This window comes from Bufo gargarizans, chromosome 3, assembly GCF_014858855.1.
Source record: "Bufo gargarizans isolate SCDJY-AF-19 chromosome 3, ASM1485885v1, whole genome shotgun sequence".
Lineage (NCBI taxonomy): Eukaryota > Metazoa > Chordata > Amphibia > Anura > Bufonidae > Bufo > Bufo gargarizans.
This window is the reverse complement of record NC_058082.1, coordinates 477,363,569-477,387,520: the sequence shown is the minus strand read 5'-3', so window position 1 is coordinate 477,387,520 and position 23,952 is coordinate 477,363,569. Positions and strand designations below refer to the sequence as shown.

General features: G+C 44.7%; 1 protein-coding gene across 1 annotated transcript in view; it reads left to right on the top strand.

The window, feature by feature from the left end:
- The first annotated feature begins 331 nt into the window (after window positions 1-331).
- ADORA2B (adenosine A2b receptor) overlaps window positions 332-23,952 on the top strand; it is a 90,520-nt gene continuing 66,899 nt past the window's right edge. Inside the window, exon 1 of the mRNA XM_044283766.1 lies at window positions 332-1,207. Coding sequence (XP_044139701.1) covers window positions 882-1,207 — 326 coding nt within the window. The 5' untranslated portion in view covers window positions 332-881. The remainder of the gene's footprint in view (window positions 1,208-23,952) is intronic.

Here is a 23,952-nt window from a genome sequence, read left to right as displayed (position 1 = left end):
CTGGTAGTGGTCTCTATAAGGACTGGTAGTGGTCTCTATAAGGACTGGTAGTGGTCTCTATAAGGATTGGTGCCACCCTGCTTAAAATTCTGAATGGGAAGGAAGCCTTTAAAAATTCTCCACAAAAATAACCTAAGTGCAGTGTGAAGCCAGCCCTGACAGACCCTCTGGAAACCTATGGGCAATTTACAGTGCAAACTATAAGGTGAATGATCCCACAGAGCTGGGGCAGCCTATGCAGGACACAGCTGCGGTACCGCTACAAGCCGCAGCGTGCGGACAAACGCTGGGAGTTGTAGTCGCCCGGCAGCCAGGGAACAGGAGTGGAGCAACGTGCGCGAGCTGTGGGCGGGGCGGCAGCGCCTATAGGAGGAGGGTCGTCTATAGAGGGGGCGGCAGCAGGGCATCTACTGACGCCTTTCCTAAACTCTGTATAGTATAAGTGCAGGCGCCGGAGCGGACACTACTACTACTGCCAGCATCCGCACAGCATCCCCACTGTGGATTTTACTGGAATCCCGCAAATAACGTCTTCCCTGGCTTGTATCCCTGTGATGCCCGGGCGGCGCTGCGCCTGTATGGGCGCCTCCTGGCATTAGGGCGCACAGCTGATCCTGCTGGGAGACATGAGAAGAAGGTTGGGTTCCTCCATATGACATGGTGCTGCCAGCCCAGGTCTGGCCATGTGAAGGGATCACAAGTGGCATTATGAAGGACAGGAAGTGACAGGTGGGCACAGCCAGGACCCTGCAGTCAGGACATATAAAGCCCCTTCTTCCTCAGCTGGGAGAAGTCCCAGGAGCTGAGTCTTGGACTCCTTCCTTGCCTCCTCCACAGATGCCTGAAGCTGTCTCCTTGTGTCTTATGAACCAGCAGTGGAAATGAGCATACATCCAGCTTACATAGCTGTGGAGGTGACCATTGCTGTGCTGTCCATCGTGGGGAACGTCCTGGTCTGCTGGGCAGTGGCCATTAATAGCACTTTGAAAAATGCCACCAACTATTTCCTGGTGTCCCTGGCAGTGGCGGATATAGCGGTGGGTCTCCTCGCCATCCCCTTTGCCATCACCATCAGCATCGGCTTACAGACTGATTTCCACAGTTGCCTGTTCCTCGCCTGCTTCGTGCTGGTGCTGACCCAAAGCTCCATCTTCAGCCTGCTGGCGGTGGCTATAGACAGGTACCTGGCCATCAAGATCCCCCTCAGGTAAGAGACGCCGCGGTGGCGCTGAGAGAGAAGATCAGTGTCTCGTTTGGCACACCACAAAAAATTGGGGAGACCACTAATTTAAGCTTTGTGATAATAGTGATGGGCAGGGGAGAGACATGTGCCCATTGTGGTGCCCGAGCGGTCAGGTACGATCAGCTAAAAGCTTCAGATTGGAAGAAAATTATTCAAACTTGTCAAATTTTCATTCACCCATAACCTGTATCTGACATATACATATATATATATATATATATATATATATATATATTATACATGGAAGATAATGGGAGTTATGGGTTGAATAGAACGGAAGTGGTATTTTTTTTTTTTTTTTATCCTTAGTGTTCTGCAACTATTCTCGGCAGAATCTTAGAATCATGTTGGCGTCGAGACTATAAAAATTAAACCCAAGTAAAGCCTTAATCACACGTCAGTGTTTGGTCCGTTATTTCCATCAGTGATTGTGAGCCGAAACCAGGACTGGAGCCTCCACAGACATAAAGTATAAAGGGAAAGATCTGCTCCTATTCTGTGGTTAGAGCTGTCACCTGGTTTTGGCTCAAAATCACTGAAGGAAATCACTGACTGAACGCTGACTGTGTGAATGAGGCATAGCTGTTTTCACACAATCGGTCAGTGTTTGATCAGTGATTTCCATCAATGATTGTGAGTCAAAACCAGGAGTGGAGGCTACACAGAGAAAAGGTAGAATGGAAAAGATCTGCACCTGTTCTGTGGTTTTGAGCCGTACCTGGTTTTGGCTCACAGTGGAAATCACTGATCAAACACTGACTGTGCGAAAGCTGCCCCTACTAGACCGAATCCAAAGAGAACAGCAATACTTAGGCCCTCTTTCACGCGAGCGAGTATTCCGCGCGGGTGCAATGCGTGATGCGAATGCATTGCGCCCGCACGGAATCCGGACCCATTCGTTTCAATGGGGCTGTGTACACGTGTGTTGGTTTTCACGCATCACTTGTGCGTTGCCTGAAAATCGCAGCATGTTCTATATTCTGCGATTTTCACGCAACGCTTTCCTCATAGAAGTGAATGGGGCTGCGTGAAAATCGCATCACATCTGCACTTGCTTGCATTTTTCACAGATGGTTGCTAAGAGATGTTGTTTGTATACATTCAGTTTTTTATCACGCGCATGCAAAACGCATTAAAACGCATTGCACCCGCGTGATGAATACTGAACAACTGAACATGATCGCAGGCAAAACTGAATGACTTTGTGAAATGGCGCATTTTTCACTGACGGCATTTACAACGCATCCAGGACCTAATCCGGACACACTCGTCTGCAAGGGGCTTTAGTGTCCCAGCGCTAAACCTGGCTGATCATACATTTATGACCTGTCGGTTTGACTTAAAGGGGTTCCCCATTTCTGATATGTGGGGGTCCTGTTTCGGGATCTCCCATAGACAGCTAAAGCTGTGACCACGTATAGCCATCTCTCCATTGATTCTACACCAAGCCAGCTCCCCATTATTCCAGTAGGTGGGACCCCACCTCTCAGACATACATAGCATATCATGATTGTTTAAGATGGAAAAACCCTTTAAGTGTTAAGTGGTGGAAAAATCCTTTAACCTTTTTCATTTGCCCTACCTAAGGGGGGTGTTTAACCCCCTACGATGAGATCTTGGGGTCACCTCTAACAGCTTACCCCTCGCCCATCCCTGGTCCAAGTGTGCAATGAGATGAATTACAAAGCACTTGTGAACTTTATTTGTGTTGACTCGGAGGACCGCTTAAAACTTCCTTGGAGTGTCCCACTAAGAAAAGACCTTTTTTACGAATCTTATAAAAAGCCTATTAAATGACTTTTAAGAAGATTGCTGCTATTTTTTGTATTCCGTACATGTGGTATTTTGCCAGCTAATTGTCCATATTTAGGGAACGGCTTCAACTCTGCTGGATTTTTTTCGATTTGGGGGTCACAGCCGAGACACCTCTGCGGCTCGCACTGCAGCCTCATTTATTTCCATGAGATCGCGGCTAGATTGTGATTCCCTGCGACCATAGCCGCGACCATTGTCCCCATGACTGCTCTGCCTGATATTGGATGTCAGCACGCCTGATGTGTGATATTCTTCAGGTCACATGTACCCGCATAAATAGACAATAGTGGGAGTAGTAGTCAGCATATAACATGGAGGTGTATAGCCGTGTATGTGAGCACACACCCACATCCATTCCCCAGCCTGGAGCCCGGGGTCACTAATCCACATGGAGCAGCGATTGCTACAATCCAGAGACACACAGAATATAAAGCTATACAATGTATCACAACCTGTAAAAAATACAAATAATACCTGGCTACCTGTAAATACTCTGCACATATAGGCTGATGTGATAATGGCCGAGGCTGGCTCTCTAGGAACTGATCGCCTCTCTATTAAAATATTGCAGTGTAGTCATAAGTGTGGAAAACAGCTGGCAGGACCCGGGTCTCATCACATAAATGCATTGCTTTATTTTACCGAAAGCAGTAGGAAAAGCAAACGCCCGGCAGCCAGCAGATATTGCCATCTGAATAGGGAGCGTGCAACTCAGAGAGCTCTGCTGTTTGGGTAGTGCGCTGTCCTAAAGCACTTACAATCAGAACAACTGTTGTAGCGTGCCATGGCCTGATACTGATGGCGGCGCTCTACTCTCTATATCAGGCATGCTCAACCTGTGGCCCGCCAAGTGTTGCAAAACTACAACTCCCATCATTCCCTGACAGCCTACAGCTATCATCCTTCAGAAGGGCATGGTTGGAGTTGTAGTTTTACAACAGCTGGAGGGCCACAGGTTGAGCATCCCTGCACTATATGGATCATAAAAGGAGAGAAAGTATAAAGGAAAGTTATGACTTCAGGAATCCTGACCGTGTGGTCATACCCTTATAGAGAACAGCGTGCTTCGGGCGCAGATGGCACTTGGGTGTGACCAGCGGAAAGAGGGAGATTGTGATCCCGTTGTATGGCGCTTACATCTGGAGTACTTTGTGCAGTTCTGGAGATCTCACTTACAGAAAGACATTGAGAAAAAGAGAACCGGTCTGAAGACAGGCTACAGGAACGGCAGAGGGTTTAAAGGGATGGTCCGACATAACAAAAAACCTTTGTCTGCGATTAGAAAAACATGGCCGCTTTCTTTCAAAAACAGCGCCACACCTGTGGACAGGTTGTGTGGGGCATTGCAGCTCAACTCCATGCACTTCAAATGAGTGGAGATGCAGTACCGCACACAACCTGTGGACAGGTGTGGCACTGTTTTTTTAAAGAAAGCGGACATGTTTTTCTAATCCCAGACAAAGTTTTTTTGTTATGTCGGACCATCCCTTTAAACCCTCCCCTGTTCCTGTCTTCAAGTCCTCTATATGTTCATGGTATCAGGACGCAGGGTACAGGTTACTTCTTGGTGTTTTAGGGTCCCAGAAACATTACCCAAGGTGATTCCCACAGCCTCAGAGGAGAAAGAGGGGTCTTTGCTCCATAATTTCTGTTCTGGAGCACAGTTAGGTCAGTGATCAGGAAGGTGATGGGTGAGGTTATTCCATTAGATGCTGCTTTGGTGAGATTATAGAAAATCTTTGCTTCATTATGGGGGCTCCAGGGGTGCACCACCAATGAGGCCAGGTGAGGCCATCGCCTCAGGCAGCACCAGGTTGGGGCAAGAGGGGGCAGCAGAAGGGCCATGGGCAATGAGCGCTTTCATTGTGGCAAAGGGTTTAGGGTAAGAAATTGGAATTGGGACGGGGGGGGGGGGGGGGGGGCATTTCAGTTTTAGCCTCAGGAAGTAGAGAAGGGCTCAAGCATGTTTCCAGCCCTTTGGTGATAATCTGAGGCCCCAATAGTTTCTTTGTGGATTACAAATATTAATGATAATACAGGAAAACGTATTCACGTCGAGGCTCCAAACAGACCTATTGTGTTTCGGTGGGATAAGAGGCTGTTTCTTCTCCTGGGTGGGGGAGGCTCGTGATAAGGGAGAGGTTGTGCTGCAACTTGAGGGTGTTATGTTTGCCTTTATAAAATTATTTTCTCTTGAATGAAAAGATTGTATTTAAAAAAAAAAAAAAACAACAGGATGTGTTCAGCCCTGCTGTGCTCTCCCGTTCCATCATGTACAGATTTACATCAACATTGTTTTAGGGTAGATCTGATCGTCAGGAGTCCAATTCCAGGCACTCCCTGGATCTGCTGTTTGAAGTGGTCGCGGTGCTCTGGCGAACGCCAGGGCTTCTTCCTAGGCCGGTGAGATCAGTCGATTCGCTTATCCCTAATCACTTTCATCGATCACACGGCCTTATCTGCAGCGCAGTCCTCTTCCAGTGAATGGCGCTGTGCTGCAGTACCAAGCACAACCACTATACAATGTACGGCGCTGTGCTTGGTATGCTGTAAGGAGGCGGCGGCGCTCACTACACTCTTCAAGCAGCAGATCGGCCGGGGCTAAGGATAGGTCATCAATATTTTACTCCTGGAAAACCACTTAAAAAAAAAAAATCTAAGAGCAGGAAATGTGATAAAATGAAACAAGAAAAACCCTATTACTGAACTATTATATTATATTGCTTTAGATTTCGATTTGCAATATTTTGTATGGTTTATGTATGAAATAAAAAAAAAAAATATATATAAAAAAATAATAATTACGCTCCAGTGCTGCCACTCTGTTAGTCCCCACCGGTCTTTCCTGTTGAGATGATGTACCGTAAACCCAGGTGACTGCTGCAGCCAATCACTGGTCTCTGCTTTTGTCATATCACAAGTCCGTGATTGGCTGCAGCAGTCATGTTAGTTTACGGGATGTCATCACTACAGCAAAGACAGGTGGGGACTACTAGAATGGCAGCACTGGAGCAGTGCAAGGTTGAACAGCTGAGTAGTTGTTATTTTTTTTACATTTTTTATGTACAACCCCGTAACTTGTTTTACAGCTGCGCATGGAACTTGTCCTAGTGATGTTTTTTCCGTTCCTAACCTCCATACCGTGGCTTCAGGTCTGACATCTTTTCATTCTTGTCGCCCCCCCGGTTACTGAGCGCTCCTCCAGCTGTAGTCTTCTGGATCGTCTGGCCATGGCAACTGCTCACAGAATTCTGCTTTCATCTGTTTTTCCGCCTGTTTCTAGCAAACATTTTCCAAAAGGATTGTAACGTAGCGCTGGATTTGTGCAGCGATGAACAGAACAATGGAAACTTAGGACATGAAAAAAAATTACTTTCACGATTCCAGTATTCTACGAGGCTGCCGTTCCCATTGTGACTGTATTCCTGAATATGAATTAAATATTCTTGCGTTTTTCTTCTTGCGTCTTATAGAGAAGCCTATGGGAAAAATAACATATAAAACGCCATACACACAGCATAGTGCTTTGGGGAAAAAAAAGACTAGCAAACTCCACAAAAACAATCAGAAAATGTGTTTCATATAACAGCGCACGCTGCACTCGTACAGTCTTGTGTAGTCATGTGGCAATCCGTTTCCGTGACCGAAGATGTGGATGAGTCCGTTTACATAGCATTCCCCATAGAGCGTCTCAAGAATGCAATTCTTCCATTGATCCTGAGGCTGGATTGTAACTCTTATATATGGTCCCCGTGAACTGTATCTGTATAAACCGGCAGAAGAAGCAGAACCATGTCAGGATATGTACTGAAAGCGTATGAAGACTGCCTGCGCGCGCTGCGGGTTTTCTTGCTGAATTTTCTGTGGCTGAAAATCATTTCCATTCATCTGAATGGTGATCGTAGAAATCCAAGTGATTTCTGCCGCATCCAAATGAATGGAATGGAAAATCTTCAGCGTGTGAAGGCATCTCTTCATGGCTGCGCGGTGATGGACATGCAACGCGGCCAATAAGAATTCAGACCCTTGGTCTTCTTTTACACATTATACTCACGCCACATATATTATTTAGGTGCACCAGTTCACAAAGCAAGGCCAGATGTAAAATTGATGTAAAAACAACCTTAGGCGCCATGCACACGGCCGTTGCTTTTGTCTGCATTCCATTGTGGGTCGGATCTGGACCCATTGACTAAAAAGACGTAAAAGATGTGGACAGCACTCCGTGTGCTGTCCGCAACCGTACATCCGTTCCTCCGCGCCGTTTTGCAGACAAGGACAGGACTGTTCTATTATGGGCCGGACGTTCCATTCTGCAAAATGCGGAAGGTACACAGGCGGTATTTATGTTTTGCCAATCCACAATTTGCTACGGCCGTGTATATGAGCCCTTGAATGATAAATGAGCCCCTGGGGGCATATAGCCTCAAAATTTTGGGGGCCATTTATCAAACTGGTGTAAAGTAGAACTAGCTTAGTTTCCCATAGCAATCAATCAGATTCCACCTTTCATTTTCCGAAGGAGCTGTCCAAAATGAGAGGTGGAATCTGATTGGTTGCCATGGGCAACTTAGCCAGCTCTGCTTGATAATGCCCCCAATTGTTTGTAGTCCGTGCCCATAGAGATGCATCGTTCAGTACAGATGTTGTGGACACAAAACGGTCCAATTTTTTTTTAATCCAGGTAATTTGGCATAATTGAAGCATTTGGTTAGATGCACTGGAGTGATGGTTGCAAAGGTGGAACTAAACATTTCCTTTTAGAGCAATATGTTTCCATGCGTTTTTCCTCTGTATGTGGGTGGCAGCGTGCTTACGTGGCTACTCTCTGAACTGTATAAAAGTCAATGGGGAGAGCCATGTGCGGCCGGACACCTCTCCATTTACAGACGCTACTAGATGAGGCCCCCAATCTTGAGATAGGTATGGGTCCCACATGTAGAACCTGCACCTGTCGGACATTTCTCCTGCGGATATGCTATAAATGCCCAGGAGGCAGGGCTGCACCTAGCCTTTCTGCTGCCTGAAACAATTTCTGAGGCCGCCTTGTGGTCGTGCTGCGGGCCGCAAATTGCGCGCTGCTAAGCACGAACACCGTCCGTAGGGCAGCCACAGCGGATTGCGGACCCAAAAAGATAGGACATGTTCTATCTTTTTGCAGAACGGAATTACAGGACGAAACCCCACGGAAGCACTCCGTAGTGCTCCTGTAGGGTTCCGTTCCGTGCTTCCGTCCCGCATCTCCAGATTTGCGGACCCATTGAAGTGAATGGGTCAGCATCCGTGATGCGGAATGCCCACGGAACGGCACCTGTGTATTGCGGATCCGTAAATGTGGTCCGCAATACGGCAACGGGGCACACATGTTCGTGTGCAGGAGGCCTTAACCTAATCCCTTTGCCATAATGAAAGCGATCATTGCCCACGGCCCTTCCGCTGCCCCCGCTCTCTTGCCCCTACCTGGTGCTGCCCGAGAGGATCGCCTCACCTGGCCTCATTGGTGGTGCACCCCTGCCAGGAGAGCTAACGTCCATCGCTCTGTAGCTAAGCTGCCAGTTTCAGTTATGTTTAATAAGGGCACCTCTCCCAATATGTCTTTCTGTCATCGCTTGTATTCCCCATAATATAACAATTCTGGAGTTTTTTTTTTCTTAGAACTGGGTTGTACCACTCCTCTGTTATTCCTCCTGCAAATTTCTAAATAAAGTGACAACAAGGTGTTGCCATTTTCTTTGCCAAAAGATAGGATTGTATAGTCTCGGACAATGTAGGGAAACCTCCAACTGATAAAAGGAGGTTTCTAATGAGGACTAATGGAGGAACGGCACAACACAGTTATGAAAAAATGCCGTTGATTTGTTACTTCATTTGGAAATGGGCTTGGGAGGAGAGGGGTCTGGGGCTTTTTAAAAGGAAAGCTTTTAGGACGTGTTGGTCAGGACTCCAGGGCCGCAGACTAGGTTTGGCTGAGGTGTGATTAAGAAGGCGTCTTAATTAATGTTGGCTGATGGCACATGGCGTCTGCCCATTGTCTGATATTGCACACATGGATCTGTAGTGTGGATTTCTTGTGGTTACTCCTCTCTCTTCTTATGTTTTCTTTTAATTAGACAAGTGAAATCATAGCAAGTGCATTGAGAAATTCACTACCGGCCAACGGCAGACATTTAGTTCTTGCCAGCAGCGTACATGACAACCTCACCCATTGTTTTGGTGACTAACTACTATTACCATATTCTCCTGTTCATGTAGGCCTAAGGGCTCATGCCCACGAGCATTGCCCCGCAGTGGGCGTATTGCGGCCCGCATACAGCGGGCACCTGCCATGTGCATTCCGTGTGTCCATTTTCAAGTAACTGGGTCCTCAAATCTTAAGATGCGGTGCAGAACGGAACCACTATGGAGTGCTTCTGTAGGGTTCCATTCCGTGCTTCCGTTCCGCAAAAAAGCAGTGCATGAACAACTTTTTCCGTCGGAAGCGGATTGCAGACCCCATTCAAATAAAGCGGCTGCCCCACGGTCGTGCCTGTGCATTGCGGACCGCAATTTGCGGTCCTCAGCACGGGCACTGAGCGCTTATGCTCTTGGGCATGAGCCCTCATTCACACGTCAGTGTTTGGTCAGTGATTTCCATCAGTGATTTTGAGCCAAAACCAGATGCGGCTCTAAACACAGAACAGGAGCAAATGTTTCCATTATGCCTACAGCCTCATTCACACGTCCGTGTCCATGCTCAAATCCATGAGAAGGTGGTCAGTGATGCATCTGTGAAGCTGTCCGTGAAGGATCAGTATGTGGTCCGTGTTTCCGTTTTTTGCTGTCCGTGTGTCATTGGTGTTTCACAGACGCTGCACAGCTGAAAAATTATTTTCAAAGCATCTCTTCCTAATAATCCGTGTTGCATGCGTGGCTTTTACGGACCCATAGACTATAATGGGCGTAATGGATCTGTGAACATGGACAAAATAGAGCATGGATTACGGACCGCGGTAAAAAAACTGATGTGTGAATACACACTTTAAAATGAATGGGGACGTGTGCTGTCCGTGGAACACTGAGCTGTGAATGAGGCTTTATACCATGTAGGTTTAATTCCTGGTTTTGGCTAATAATCACTGATGGAAGTCACTGACAGTGTGAATAATACCTTATGCAAACATAATTACAAAAAACAACATGGCTGCACACCATTATACAAACAATAGAGCTAAAAATTGGGTCATTCTAGATAAAAGTGGTACAATACCGACTATAAAGGAGTATACATGAAAAATGGAAGCTCTTAGCGCACATACGTGTCGGGCCCATCTACCAGGTGTCAAGGTGGCTTCCGCAGATGGGTCCCTAACACTAAATATACTGCCTCACTTTGGACTTACTTAAACCTACAATATTCAGGGCAGTGTAGAGACCAGCTACAAACATATTCTGCTCAGAAGTCCCAGGTGGCACCCCTTTTAGACTGGACACGCCCATCTACCTGGGACTTCTGAGCAGAATATGTTTGTAGCTGGTCTCTACACTGCCCTGAATATTGTAGGCTTAAGTAAGTCCAAAGTGAGGCAGTATATTTAGTGTTAGGGACCCATCTGCGGAAGCCACCTTGACGCCTGGTAGATGGGCCCGACACGTATGTGCGCTAAGAGCTTCCATTTTTCATGTATACTCCTTTATAGTCGGTATTGTACCACTTTTATCTAGAATGCCCCCCATTTCTTAGCTCTATTGTTTGTATATATAACGGTGTGCAGCCATTTAGTTTTTTGTAATTATGTTTGCTTCATGGATATGCACCTGTGATCCTGAAGGTTCTAGTCTAAATTCTCTTGTAATACCTTATGCATACATCTGGGATGATGTCCGTCCATTAAGATAACCGTAAAGCGTCCATTATTGGTCCGTGTGTTCATTTTTTTGCCCTAAGTGCTTCATTCGTATGACTTAAGGAGGTAAGATCATTTCCAGACCCTTCCCACCAACCACTCCCCCCTACCCCCAGTAAGCACGCAAAACCTGAATTCTTGGTGGAAAGGCCATAGCAGCCGTTTATTAAATAACAATATTTTATCCAACATTATTATAATGCAAACATGAGATATACATATATGCAAACATCACCAGTACAATGTCCCAATAATCCCTTTGCGGAAGGATCCTAGAAGGCAACCCTAGCAAGCTGCTATCTTCACTCCTCACATCTTATCCTTTTACCCTCGGCCGCACTCTCCGACCCAAGGGCACCGAATCCTCCAGAATCCATATCTTCCTCTACCCCTGTAGGCCTTTTAGCCCAACAGGAGCCCCCCAGCTTTCAGCTTACCAAACCACATAAGATGCACGCTCCAACGTGTCATGCACCTAATAAAACGTATAATTGCCTTCCAGGACCCCCCGTTAACCTGCCCCCTGCTATGACATGAAAAAAGTCCCCCGAAACAACCTAAAACAGGGCGGGTGGGTGGGCAACTCGCCTGAGCGCAACGGACACTGGTGCCGTTCCCGCCCCTAACCCTAGCCTATATACTGCGCGCGAACTCCCTGCCACCCCCACAGACCCTCCCCAGAAACACTCCCCCTTTCCTAATCCACATTAACCCTAACCTGCCTGGACACTTCCCCCTTCCAGTCAATTTCCACTGCGCTACGTCTGCGCCTCGCTCCGCTGTCATACTTCCATGTGCACTGGAAGGCTTAAAATTTATTCCAGAGCATTTCCTACCAATGGTTAGTGAAACCCACTGACAGAACACAGATGGCAAGTGTCGAACGTGGCGCAAAAATTTAAAAAGTCGCAAAATGGAGAGTTTACAACAGCAGGCTACGTAAATGATCCCTCCCCCCCATGGATCTGGGGGCTGGAGAACATGGGCAGCACACATACACGATTCACTGCTGTGTTGGTCCCATGTTCATATGTGCATGCATTGCTGATATGTTTTATTATATGCAAATGAGCCTCTAGGAGCAACGGGGGCGTTGCCGTTACACCCACAGGCGCAGCTCTCTCTGTAAGGGCTCATGCACACGACAGTATTGCTTTTTCAGTGTTTTGCGGTCCGTTTTTTACGGATCTGTTGTTCCGTTTTTTGTTTCAGTTGTGTTTCCGTTTCCTTTCCATTTTTCCGTTCCGTTTTTCCGTAAGCCATATACAGTATACAGTAATTACATAGAAAAAATTGGGCTGGGCATAGCATTTTCAATAGATGGTTCAGAAAAAACGGAACGGATACGGAAGACATACGGATGCATTTCCGTATGTGTTCAGTTTTTTTTGCGGATCCATTGACTTGAATGGAGCCAAGCACCGTGATTTGCGGACAAGAATAGGACATGTTCTATCTTTTCACGGCACGGAAATACTGAAATACTGAAACGGAATGCACACGGAGACACTTCAGTATTTTTTGCTGAACCATTTAAATGAATGGTTCAGTATATGTTCCGCGTACTGAACTAAAAAAACATCCAGTATACTGAACGCAAAATACTGTCGTGTGCATGAGCCCTAACTGCTGCGTCCTCTGCACTCTGATTGACAGGGCCAGGCAGTGATGATGATTGGCCCTATCAATCACAGTGCAAAGGGTGAGCCTCTAGGAGTAACCACAACGCCCCCATTGTTCCTAGAGGCCCATTTGCACATAGTAAGGCATCACTTTTCTCAGCAATGCGGGCACATATAAACATGGGACCAACACAGATGTCTTCAGCTACCAAGCGCACATGTAACAGGTCAGACAGTGTCATAGGGAAAAATCTGCTGACAGATGCCCTTTAAGTTGAGCACTGATCCAAGTTGAGGAACATGGGTTTGACTATAGATGTACCATCCATGATATTGCCAGACATGAGTAGAGGAAAAGTGAAGGTGAGAAGTCGGTTTGCACTATTTTGCAAGCAAATTCAGTCAGTTTTGTCTGCGATTGCGTTCAGTTGTTCAGTTTTTTCTGCGCGGGTGCAATGCGTTTTGATGCGTTTTTCACGCGCGTGATAAAAAACTGAAGGTTTACAAACAACGTCTTCTAGCAACCATCAGTGAAAAACGCATTGCACCCGCACTTGCTTGCGGATGCAATGCGTTTTTCACGCAGCCCTATTCACTTCTATGGGGCCAGGGCTGCGTGAAAAACGCAGAATATAGAACATGCTGCCATTTTCAAGCATTGCAGAAGTGATGCGTGAAAAACAACGCTCATGTACACAGACCCATTGAAATGAATGGGTCAGGATTCAGTGCGGGTGCTATGCGTTCACGTCACGCATTGCACCCGCGCGGAAATCACGCTCGTGTGAAAGGGACCTAAGGGCTCATGCACACGAGTATTTTTCGTTCAGTATACTGGCCGTTTTTTTAGTTCAGTATGCGGTACATATACTGAACCATTCACTTCAATGGTTCAGCAAAAAAAAACTGGTGTCTCCGTGTGCATTCCGTTTCATTATTTCCGTATTTCCGTACCGTGAAAAGATAGAACATGTCCTATTATTGCCCGCAAATCACGTTCCGTGGCTCCATTCAAGTCAATGGGTCCACAAAAAAATGGAACACATACGGAAATGCATCCGTATGTCTTCCGTATCCTTTCCATTTTTGCGGAACCATCTATTGAAAATGTTATGCCCAGCCCAATTTTTTCTATGTAATTGCTGTATACTGTATATGGCATACGGAAAAACGTAATGGAAAAACGGAAAGGAAAGGAAAACACAACGGAAAAAAAAAACTGAACAACGGATCCATAAAAAACGGACCGCAAAGCACTGAAAAAGCTGTATGGTCTTGTGCCTGAGCCCTAAGGCCCCCTTCACACGGGTGTCGTGGTTGAGGGCCGGAAGCCTTCAGGGTGCATTGTGGAAAACCCGCAAGAGTAGGCACGCAATTGCAGTCAGTTTTGTCTGCGATTGCGTTCCAATCTTCAGTTTTTTCCGTGCGAGTGCAATGCTTTTTGCACGTGTGTGAGAAAATGCTGAATGTGGTACCCAGACCCGAACCTGGACTTCTTTACTGAAGTTCGGGTCTGGGATCGGTGTTCTGTAGATTTAATTATTTTCCATTATACACTTGGTTATATGGGAAAATAATAGAATTCTTAATGCAGAATGCTTAATATAATGTCAATTGAGGGTTAAAAAATAATATCACTGCGCGATCAAGTGGATGAGGTGAGTAAATTTTTTTTATTTTTTAACCCCTCAAGGCACATTTTACTATGCATTCTGTATTAAGAATGCTATTATTTTCCCTTATCACAATGTTATAAGAGAAAATAATACAGTAATAGACTTTAATGGGGTCCGGGGTTGTTCATCCCTATCATCTCCTAGCAACCATGTGTGAAAATCGCACCGCATCTGCACTTGCTTGCGGATGCTTGCAATTTTCACGCAGCCCCATTCATTTCTATGGGGCCTGCGTTGCGTGAAAAACGCAGAATATAGAACATGTTGCGAAAATTACTGCTCATCTGCGCAGCCCCATTGAAGTGAACGGGTCCGGATTCAGTGCGGGTGCAATGCGTTCACCTCACGCATTGCACCCGCACGGAAAACTCGTCCGTGTAAAAGGGGCCTAAGGTGAAAGATAATCTCCTATATATTATAGACCAGAATCTTCTGGGTCCTAAAATGCCCAGGTAACACATCTCCAGTTCCTTTATGTACAGTGCACTTAAATGATGGTGAAGACTATATCAGGCTTGGCCAAGTCAGTGGAACCAGAGGGAGAGAGAGGCATAAACATGAGCTCTGTGCACCACCATGGCAGGAAGTTGAGCAGAGAACTCCGATTTTGCAATAATCTCAAAAAGTCCAGAATTGCCTTTGACATTTTTGCAATTTTTTGTATTTTTTTATGCTTTTTATGTTTTTTTTTGTTTTTTTGTTTGACTTATAGTCTATGGGGATTTTGAAACTCTGGGCACACATTCGTTTTATTTGCCAGAGACTTATTTTCAGCTGATGTGAGGTTTTTTGTCCATGGTTTTATTTTAAAACACAACCTGTCACCTTTTTTTTTAGGTGCATTTTAGTCCACTCAACTGAAGAAAAAAAATAAAAAATAATAATTCACACGAGGAACAAAACAAAACTAATAAAACATAATAACATGCAAAAAAAAACATGCATTTTTACTAGCTTTTTTTAATGAAAAAAAATGCCCAACGAGATTAATTTGTAGATTGTATTGAACTAAACTTGAATCATCATTGAAGTAACTTGAATCATTGCTTTTGCTGACAGCTGTCATATTGTCTAGAGCAGGGGTCTCAAACTGACAGCTATATGGGCAGCACATAGAAAAACTTTCCACTGACAGCCCAATTCATCTGAAATACGTTACAATACAGCTCTGAAGTGCGTTACTCGCAGCCCACACAGGACACCTCCTCTTCTGTGTTACAGGCGTGTAATATCCACATGTATATCACACATACAGCACATATCTGTATACCGCTCACCTCACCCGGCCACATCTGGGAATGATGCCAAGAGCTCCCCTAGTGGGGGGAGGGAGGTGGCAGTGGGATAATGGAGGTATCAGTTTTCAAAAATAAACTTCACATGGGTGGACATCCTCCTTCTCAATGCAGACTCCAGATAAGACCTCAAAATAATTCAGAATCCCAGACCAGACCCCAGAATTAATATAGACCCACATACCAGCAGATCCCAAAATTAATCAAACTCCCACACCAGACCTCAGAATTAATATAGACACACAGACCAGGCCCTAAAATTAATACAGATCCTAAAATTAATACAGTACTCCAGGCCAGACCCCAGATCAGATGGCAAATTTACACAGTCCTCAAATCAGACTGATGCCGTCCCCTGTAAACTCCAGCCGTCCCCTAAACGTACACCTCAGACCAGACAAAAAAAATGTCACCTCTTCTCTTCTGGACGCCGCCACCCCTCAGCGCAACACTGTGTCCTGGTGCTAGCACTGCACTGCCTCCTGACATTGCACAGCATCAGATCATATTGTGCGCCTACGCACACTACATCCCGTACGCTGTCAGAACCTAGTGCAAAGAGGACCAGGGAGTGGTAAGTAATGCCTGAACATCACTAGTGTCAGTTCATACTCACCACTCCCTGCACCTCCTGTCTATACTAGTGAGCACTAACTAGTTAAAGAGGTTGTCCAGGTTCAGAGCTGAACCCGGACATATCCCCTTTTAGATGAGCATTGGAGATTTCATGGCTAGGGCAGCGCTGAAGTCTGCCCATTAGTGCTGGTGACATCACCGGGAACACTGCTAGGCAGAAATCTCCGCCTAGCGGAGACCCGGTACGTCACCGGATCTGCAGAAAAAGTCCTTGCCCTGCGCGATTCAGCCCAGAGGGGCTGCCTGGGTGAAGAAGGAGATATGTCCGGGTTCAGCTCTCAACCAGGACAACCCCTTTACACTTGCTCGCCGCAGGTAACTTCCTCAGGGGCTGCATGTGTTCCATGGGCCACGTGTTTGAGACCCCTGGTCTAGAGAGTACATTTTTTTTTCCTTGCTGTGTCTTTTAATATCAAAATAGTTTTCCTAATAAAAAATTGAGTGGACACCCATGCTGTAAATATACACTCACCTAAAGAATTATTAGGAACACCATACTAATACGGTGTTGGACCCCCTTTTGCCTTCAGAACTGCTGAGGAAGCCCGTGGCATTTAAACTATGGCCAATTGGCACTAAGGGGCCTAAAGTGTGCCCAGAAAACACCCCCCACACCATTACACCACCACCACCAGCCTGCACAGTGGTAACAAGGCATGATGGATACATGTTCTCATTCTGACTCTACCATTTGAATGTCTCAACAGAAATCGAGACTCATCAGACCAGGCAACATTTTTCCAGTCTTTAACAGTCCAATTTTGGTGAGCTCGTGCAAATTGTAGCCTCTTTTTCCTATTTGTAGTGGAGATGAGTGGTACCCGGTGGGGTCTTCTGCTGTTGTAGCCCATCTGCCTCAAGGTTGTGCGTGTTGTGGCTTCACAAATGCTTTGCTGCATACCTCGGTTGTAACGAGTGATTATTTCAGTCAACGTTGCTCTTCTATCAGCTTGAATCAGTCGGCCCATTCTCCTCTGACCTCTAGCATCAACAAGGCATTTTCGCCCACAGGACTGCCGCATACCTGGATGTTTTTCCCTTTTCACACCATTCTTTGTAAACCCTAGAAATGGTTGTGCGTGAAAATCCCAGTAACTGAGCAGATTGTGAAATACTTAGATCGGCCCGTCTGGCACCAACAACCATGCCACGCTCAAAATTGCCTTAATCACCTTTCTTTCCCATTCTGACATTCAGTTTGGAGTTCAGGAGATTGTCTTGACCAGGACCACAACCCTACATGCATCGAAGCAACTGCCATGTGATTGGTTGACTAGATAATCACATTAATGAGAAATAGAACAGGTGTTCCTAATAATTCTTTAGGTGAGTGTAGAGGACATGTGATAAAATCATGACTCCCATGCCCAGAGCAGCGCTCACTGTAATGCAGCCCTATTTGTGCGTGTGTTGTTTATGTTCTCTTATGGTGCTCTATGCATGTATAATGTACGTCGTACAGTACAGTCGGAAAGACCCAGCTTGTAATAAGTGTAATAGAATACAAACATTTCCTTTTTGTAAGTGCCGAGCCCTGGTCTTCTCCAGGCCAGATGACTATCAGCTCTCCTGTTACTTACAGAACACACACTTCAGGATGTGAGAGTAACAGGAGTCCAGTCATTCATCTACTGAGAGCAGTTTAACTTAATTATAAAGCCTTTATTCCAAAGAAAATAATAATTCCAGATGCTGGCCCGTACATAAAAGATATTTAAATGAGTTTTATCCCTGGGTTGTAGGCAGTCCAGTCATATGGGGTGGCCAGTAATCGTCCTATAAACAATGTAAGACAGGCCATACACATTAGATAGCCGTCAGCTGTCCCGAGGGGCAGGAGACCACAATCTAATAGGGGAGGCCATTCCCCCAAAAAGAGTTAGACCAGAACCTCCATGGCTGCAATGCAGAAGCAAACAAGGACGACAATTAGATTATGCACTCTGCCTGGTGCTTTTAATCACAGTAGCCCATGCAGGCCAAAAGCCCAGGACAGGCAAGATTGTTAGTGCAGGTCCTGATCCCAAAAATATGCGCAAAAAAGCTTTTAATTTTTATATAGTAAGTATCGCTATAATGCAGTTTACATTTATTCATGTTTCCAATAATTGCATGTGTCATTGTGCATAAAGCAGAGTGCTGCTACTTGTAGTCACTGTTAAATCAATGCCTGGTAGGGCTAGCTCAGCTGAATCTAATGAAACCTTTCACTTAGTGATCTGTTGCTTCATGCTGGAATAAATAAAAAAAAGCACTTTAAATATATATGCAAATGAGCATTTAAGTGCACTGGGAGAGGGCCAAAGCCACTCTGTGCACCCTTGCTTCATCTGCTTCTTCTGCCAGCTTCTCCCTCTCCTTCTCGAGTGACAGGGACAAACAAGGTGACTAAGCAGGAATATATACAGTTGTGTTCAAAATAATAGCAGTGTGTGTGTGTGTGTGAATAAAGCTCAAAATCATTCTAATAGCTTCTATTTCCATACACACAAATGCATTAGGAACATTACACATTCTATTCCGAATCAAAACATGAAGAAAAATATATCAAATTTGTTTTGTTCCTCTAAAAGAAATTGAAGAAAAGTGAATATTAGACTGTACAAAAAAATAGCAGTGTTTGCATTTTTCTTTACAAACTCAAACATTCACTATATAAACTGAAAAATGTCTGAAGATGTTGCTTTCCTTTGAATCACTTCACTAATATTTAGTTGTATAACCGCTGTTTCTGAGAACTGCTGTACATCTGTGCTACATGGAGTCAACCAACTTCTGGCCCCTGTGAACAGGTATTCCAGCCCAGGATGATTGGACTACATTCCACAGTTCTTCTCTCATTTCTTGTTTTTGCCTCAGAAACTGTATTTTTTATGTCACCCCACAAGTTTTCTATTGGATTAGGATCCGGGGATTGGGCTGACCACTCCATAACGTCAATCTTGTTGGTCTGGAACCAAGATGTTGCACGTTTACTGGTGTGTTTGGGGTCGTTGTCTTGTTGGAACACCCATTTCAAGGGCATTTCCTCTTCAGCATAAGGCAGCATGACCTCTTCAAGTATTCTGATGTATTCAAACTGATCCATGATCCCTGGTATGCGGTAAATAGACCCAACACCGTAGTATGAGAAACATCCCCATATCATGATGCTTGCGCCACCATGCTTCACTGTCTTCACAGTGTACTGTGGCTTGAATTCAGTGTTTGGGGGTCGTCTGACAAACTGTCTCCGGCCACTAGACCCAAAAAAAACAATCTTACTTTCATCAGTCCACAGAATGTCTCTTTAGGCCGTCAATGTGCTGTTTGGCAAATTGTAACCTCTTCAGCACATGTCTTTTTTTCAGCAGTGGAATTTTGCGGGGGCTTCTTGCAGATAGCTTGGCTTCACATAGGCCCTCTTCTAATTGTAACAGTACTCACAGGTAACTTTAGACCTTCTTTGATGTACCTGGAGCTGATTGTTGAGTCCTTGCCATTTTGGCTATTTTTCTATTCATTCGAATGGTAGTTTTTTGCTTTCTTCCACATCTTTCAGGTTTTGGTCGCCATTTTAAAGCATTTGCGATCATTTTAGCTGAGCAGCCTATCATTTTCTGCACTTTATATGTTTTCCCCTCTCCAATCCAACTTTTTAATCAAGGTATGCTGTTCTTCTGAACAATGTCTGGAATGACTCATTTTCTTCAGAATTTCAGAGAGAAATGCACTGTAACCAGCATGTACAACATTTGCTGCCTTCCTTCTTTAAATAAGGGCAATAATTGCCACATGTTTTTCAAAGAATGAATGACATCACTCATTGAACTCCGCACTGCTATTATTTTGAACATGTTCCTTTCAATAAGTGATTGAATTACAGAAAATCAGCAGCATGCATGTCATGACTGTTGGGTCTGTTGGGTTTCTATTACTCTACTACACCTGCTAGTGAATTATTTGCCATGTAGAAATATCATTTCTACCAAAAACAGTGATTGATCAGGTTAGTGATGTCTGACTGCTATTATTTTCAACACAACTGTATGTGTGTATATATATATATATATATATATATATACACACACACTGCCTGTCCAAAAAAAAGTTGCCACCAAAAAAAAGCCTTTAGCTTTGATTACGGCACGCGTTCGCTGTGGCATTGTTTTGATAAGCTTCTGCAATGTCACAAGATTTATTTCCATCCAGTGATGCATTAATTTTTCACCAAGATCTTGCATTGATGATGGAAGAGTCTGACTGCTGCACAAAGTCTTCTGCAGCACATCCCAAAGATTCTCAATGGGGTTAGGTCTGGACTCTGTGGTGGCCAATCCATGTGTAAAAATGATGTCTCATGCTCCCTGAACCACTCTTTCACAATTTGAGCCTGATGAATCCTGGCATTGTCATCTTGGAATATGCCCGTGCCATCAGGGAAGAAAAAATCCATTGATGGAATAACCTGGTCATTCAGTATGTTCAGGTAGTCAGCTGACCTCATTCTTGGAGCACATACTGTTGCTGAACCTAGACCTGACCAACTGCAGCAACCCCAGATCATGGCACTGCCCCCACAGGCTTGTACAGTGGGCACTAGGCATGATGGGTGCATCACTTCATCTGCCTCTCTTCCTACCCTGATGCACCCATCACTCTGGAACAGGGTAAATCTGGACTCATCAGACCACATGACCTTCTTCCGTTGCTCCAGAGTCGAATCTTTATGCTCCCTAGCAAATTGAAGCCTTTTTTTCTGGTTTGCCTCACTGATTAGTGGTTTTCTTACGGCTACACAGCTGTTCAGTCCCAATCCCTTGAGTTCCCTTCGCATTGTGCGTGTGGAAATGCTCTTACTTTCACTATTAAACATAGCCCTGAGTTCTACTGTTGTTTTTCTTCGATTTGATTTCACCAAACGTTTAAGTGATCGCCGATCACGAACGGATTTTTTTCCCGCCACATTTCTTCCTCGAATACGATGGGTCCCCACTATCCTTCCAGTGTTTAATAATGCGTTGGACAGTTCTTAACCCAATTTTAGTAGTTTCTGCAATCTCCTTAGATGTTTTCTCTACTTGATGCATGCCAATGATTTGACCCTTCTCAAACAGACTAACATATTTTCCACGACCACGAGATGTGTCTTTCGACATGGTTGTTTAAGAAATGAGAAGCAACTCATTGCACCAGTTGGGGTTAAATAACTTGTTGCCAGCTGAAAGATAATCGCCCATGCAGTAATTACCCAATAGGAGGCTCAGAACTATTTGCTTAGTTAAATCCAGGTGGCAACTTTTTGTTTTTTTGGGCAGGCAGTGTTTCTATATAATGGTCCTTTAAGAGGGTCCCTTACACATGAATTTGGCTCTTATTTACCTGTAAAAAGAACACACCAGAATATGCCCTTGCTGGGGCGGTTTCTGCGTTATATGCTGTGTTTTTCTGTCATTTTCTTAATGGCCTTTTTCCCCTTTAGAAAGCAAAAAACACCTTATTTATTTTATGCACTTATATAGCACGGACCCCTCCCGTTTTGCAGGAGAGGACTCCCCTGCATAACAGAAACGAGACGGATCCGTTTTGCACCCCATAGACTTCTATTATGCCTCTAAAGGCATTCTGTCATAGAATTGCGTTATGGTCAGTGGTAACGGAATCCATAACGCAATTCACCTTTTACCAGTAAACAAATTTCATAAGTGGAAATTCACTCCTCTCTCTACTCACAATCTAAGTTCCCTATCCGTATGTCTTTGTACTCAGAGGAAACTTACATAAGCACGCAGAGAAGATACAAACTCCATGCAGATGTTGTCTATGGTCAGATTCAAACCTAGGACCTCAGCACTACAAGACACCAGTGTTAACCACTGAGCCACCGTGCACCCTTTGTTTTGCATTTCCCTAGACCTTCAACTAAGGCTAGTTTCACACTAGCGCTAGAGATCCGGCAGGCTGTTCCGTAATGTTGCCGGATCTCTGCCGGTCCCAATGATAGGTAATGGGAGCGAACGGAGACTTACAAGCTTCTAGCAATGCCGGAATGTAGAGCAACCCGGCAGGCTGTAGCGGCAGGCAATCCAGCAGGCTAGTGTGAAACTAGCCTAACATCTGCAAAAAAATGCACCATAAAACAAAGATGGAAAAAATAGAAAAAAAGGAAAACAACACGCAAAAACACAAAAGTTCAGAATAACGCCAGTATAAACTGTGTGTGAAAGCACCCTTAAGCCAAAATATGGTGATTTATTATGAAACATTCTTTCACGTAAGCCAAGACACTTGTATAAATCAGTGATTGTGAAATGTACACCGTGAGTGCTCAGCACATAAAATGAGTGCATTCATTGCGTCATGTTATTGTGACTAATGACCCCACTCTTGTGACCTCAAGCCCAGAACCATAAAGCCATGGTGTCCTGACAACAAATAGGGAACAATAATCCCATTTAGTGTGGCTTTTATATCCCTCTGTGCTTAGGCTATACTTTACAGTAGGATATATTTGAGTAATCCAAGGTCATTGCAGTTGTTTTTTTACAGCTATATTGCGGGATGTTATTTTTTCGTAGCATGGCTACTGATGGCTAGCGTTAGAATTATTTTTCTTGACAATAACATGTTCCTGAAAATGCACCCCCCACCCCCAGAAATTTTTAAAGCTATTCATTAAATGTTACAGAAATGTAAAAGCTTTGACGTCTGTGGACATTGAGCGCCTGACACTAATTGGGGTAGATTCTCAGGAGATTGCGCTGTAGGTTGATTGACTTGTTCTGCTTGTTAGCCTTGTCTGTAGTCTTGTCACAAATTATCAGGTTCTTTGTGACCTTGTAAATGTTGTGTCAAACCGTACACTATGGTATCTATAACTTATAGCTATGGGAAACTACATCATACCTAAAAGTCTTTTAAACTTTTGGTATATAAGGGTCTATTACAGGGCAGGAGAAAAAATCCTGGATGGCAGCCATATAAAGCGTGAACTTCTAGTTTTCTTCAAGTCTCACTTTTAGATGAAGACCTGAGTAAACCTGAGACAGACTGGTTGCTGGGGACAGGGGCCTACACAGAGACTATGCGGGGGCCCACTGCTACCTTAAATAATCGCTCACAGTCACAACATTTTTGCCATCTCTTTTCCTTTACTGCTATGCTTACGCCCTTCCACATCTCACAGTTACTGGTTGATTTGTACAAAGCTCCAGTATATTTTCAAGCACCATGAATGAAGTCTATACTAGTGGAGGGGTCAATGGCTAGCCCCCACCACTATCATCACACTTGGAGATGAAAATTACAGAGGACCTGCTGGTGTCTTCACCTGGGTGACCAACCAAGATATAATCACTCTGTTTCAGTCAGCTAACTAGGTGTGACATCACAAAACTCTTTCTGTCAGTCAAACTATAGTAACATCACAACAGTACAGTTGGGTGACTGCTGTGACATCACAAGTGTAGTACAGTCAGGTAACTGATGTGACATCACAAGTGTAGTACAGGCAAGTAACTGCTGTGACATCACAAGTGTACAGTCAGGTAAATGCTGTGACATCACAAGTGTAGTACAGTCAGGTAACTGATGTGACATCACAAGTGTAGTACAGTCAGGTAACTGATGTGACATCACAAGTGTAGTACAGGCAGGTAACTGATGTGACATCACAAGTGTAGTACAGTCAGGTAACTGATGTGACATCACAAGTGTAGTACAGGCAGGTAACTGATGTGACATCACAAGTGTAGTACAGGCAGGTAACTGATGTGACATCACAAGTGTAGTACAGTCAGGTAA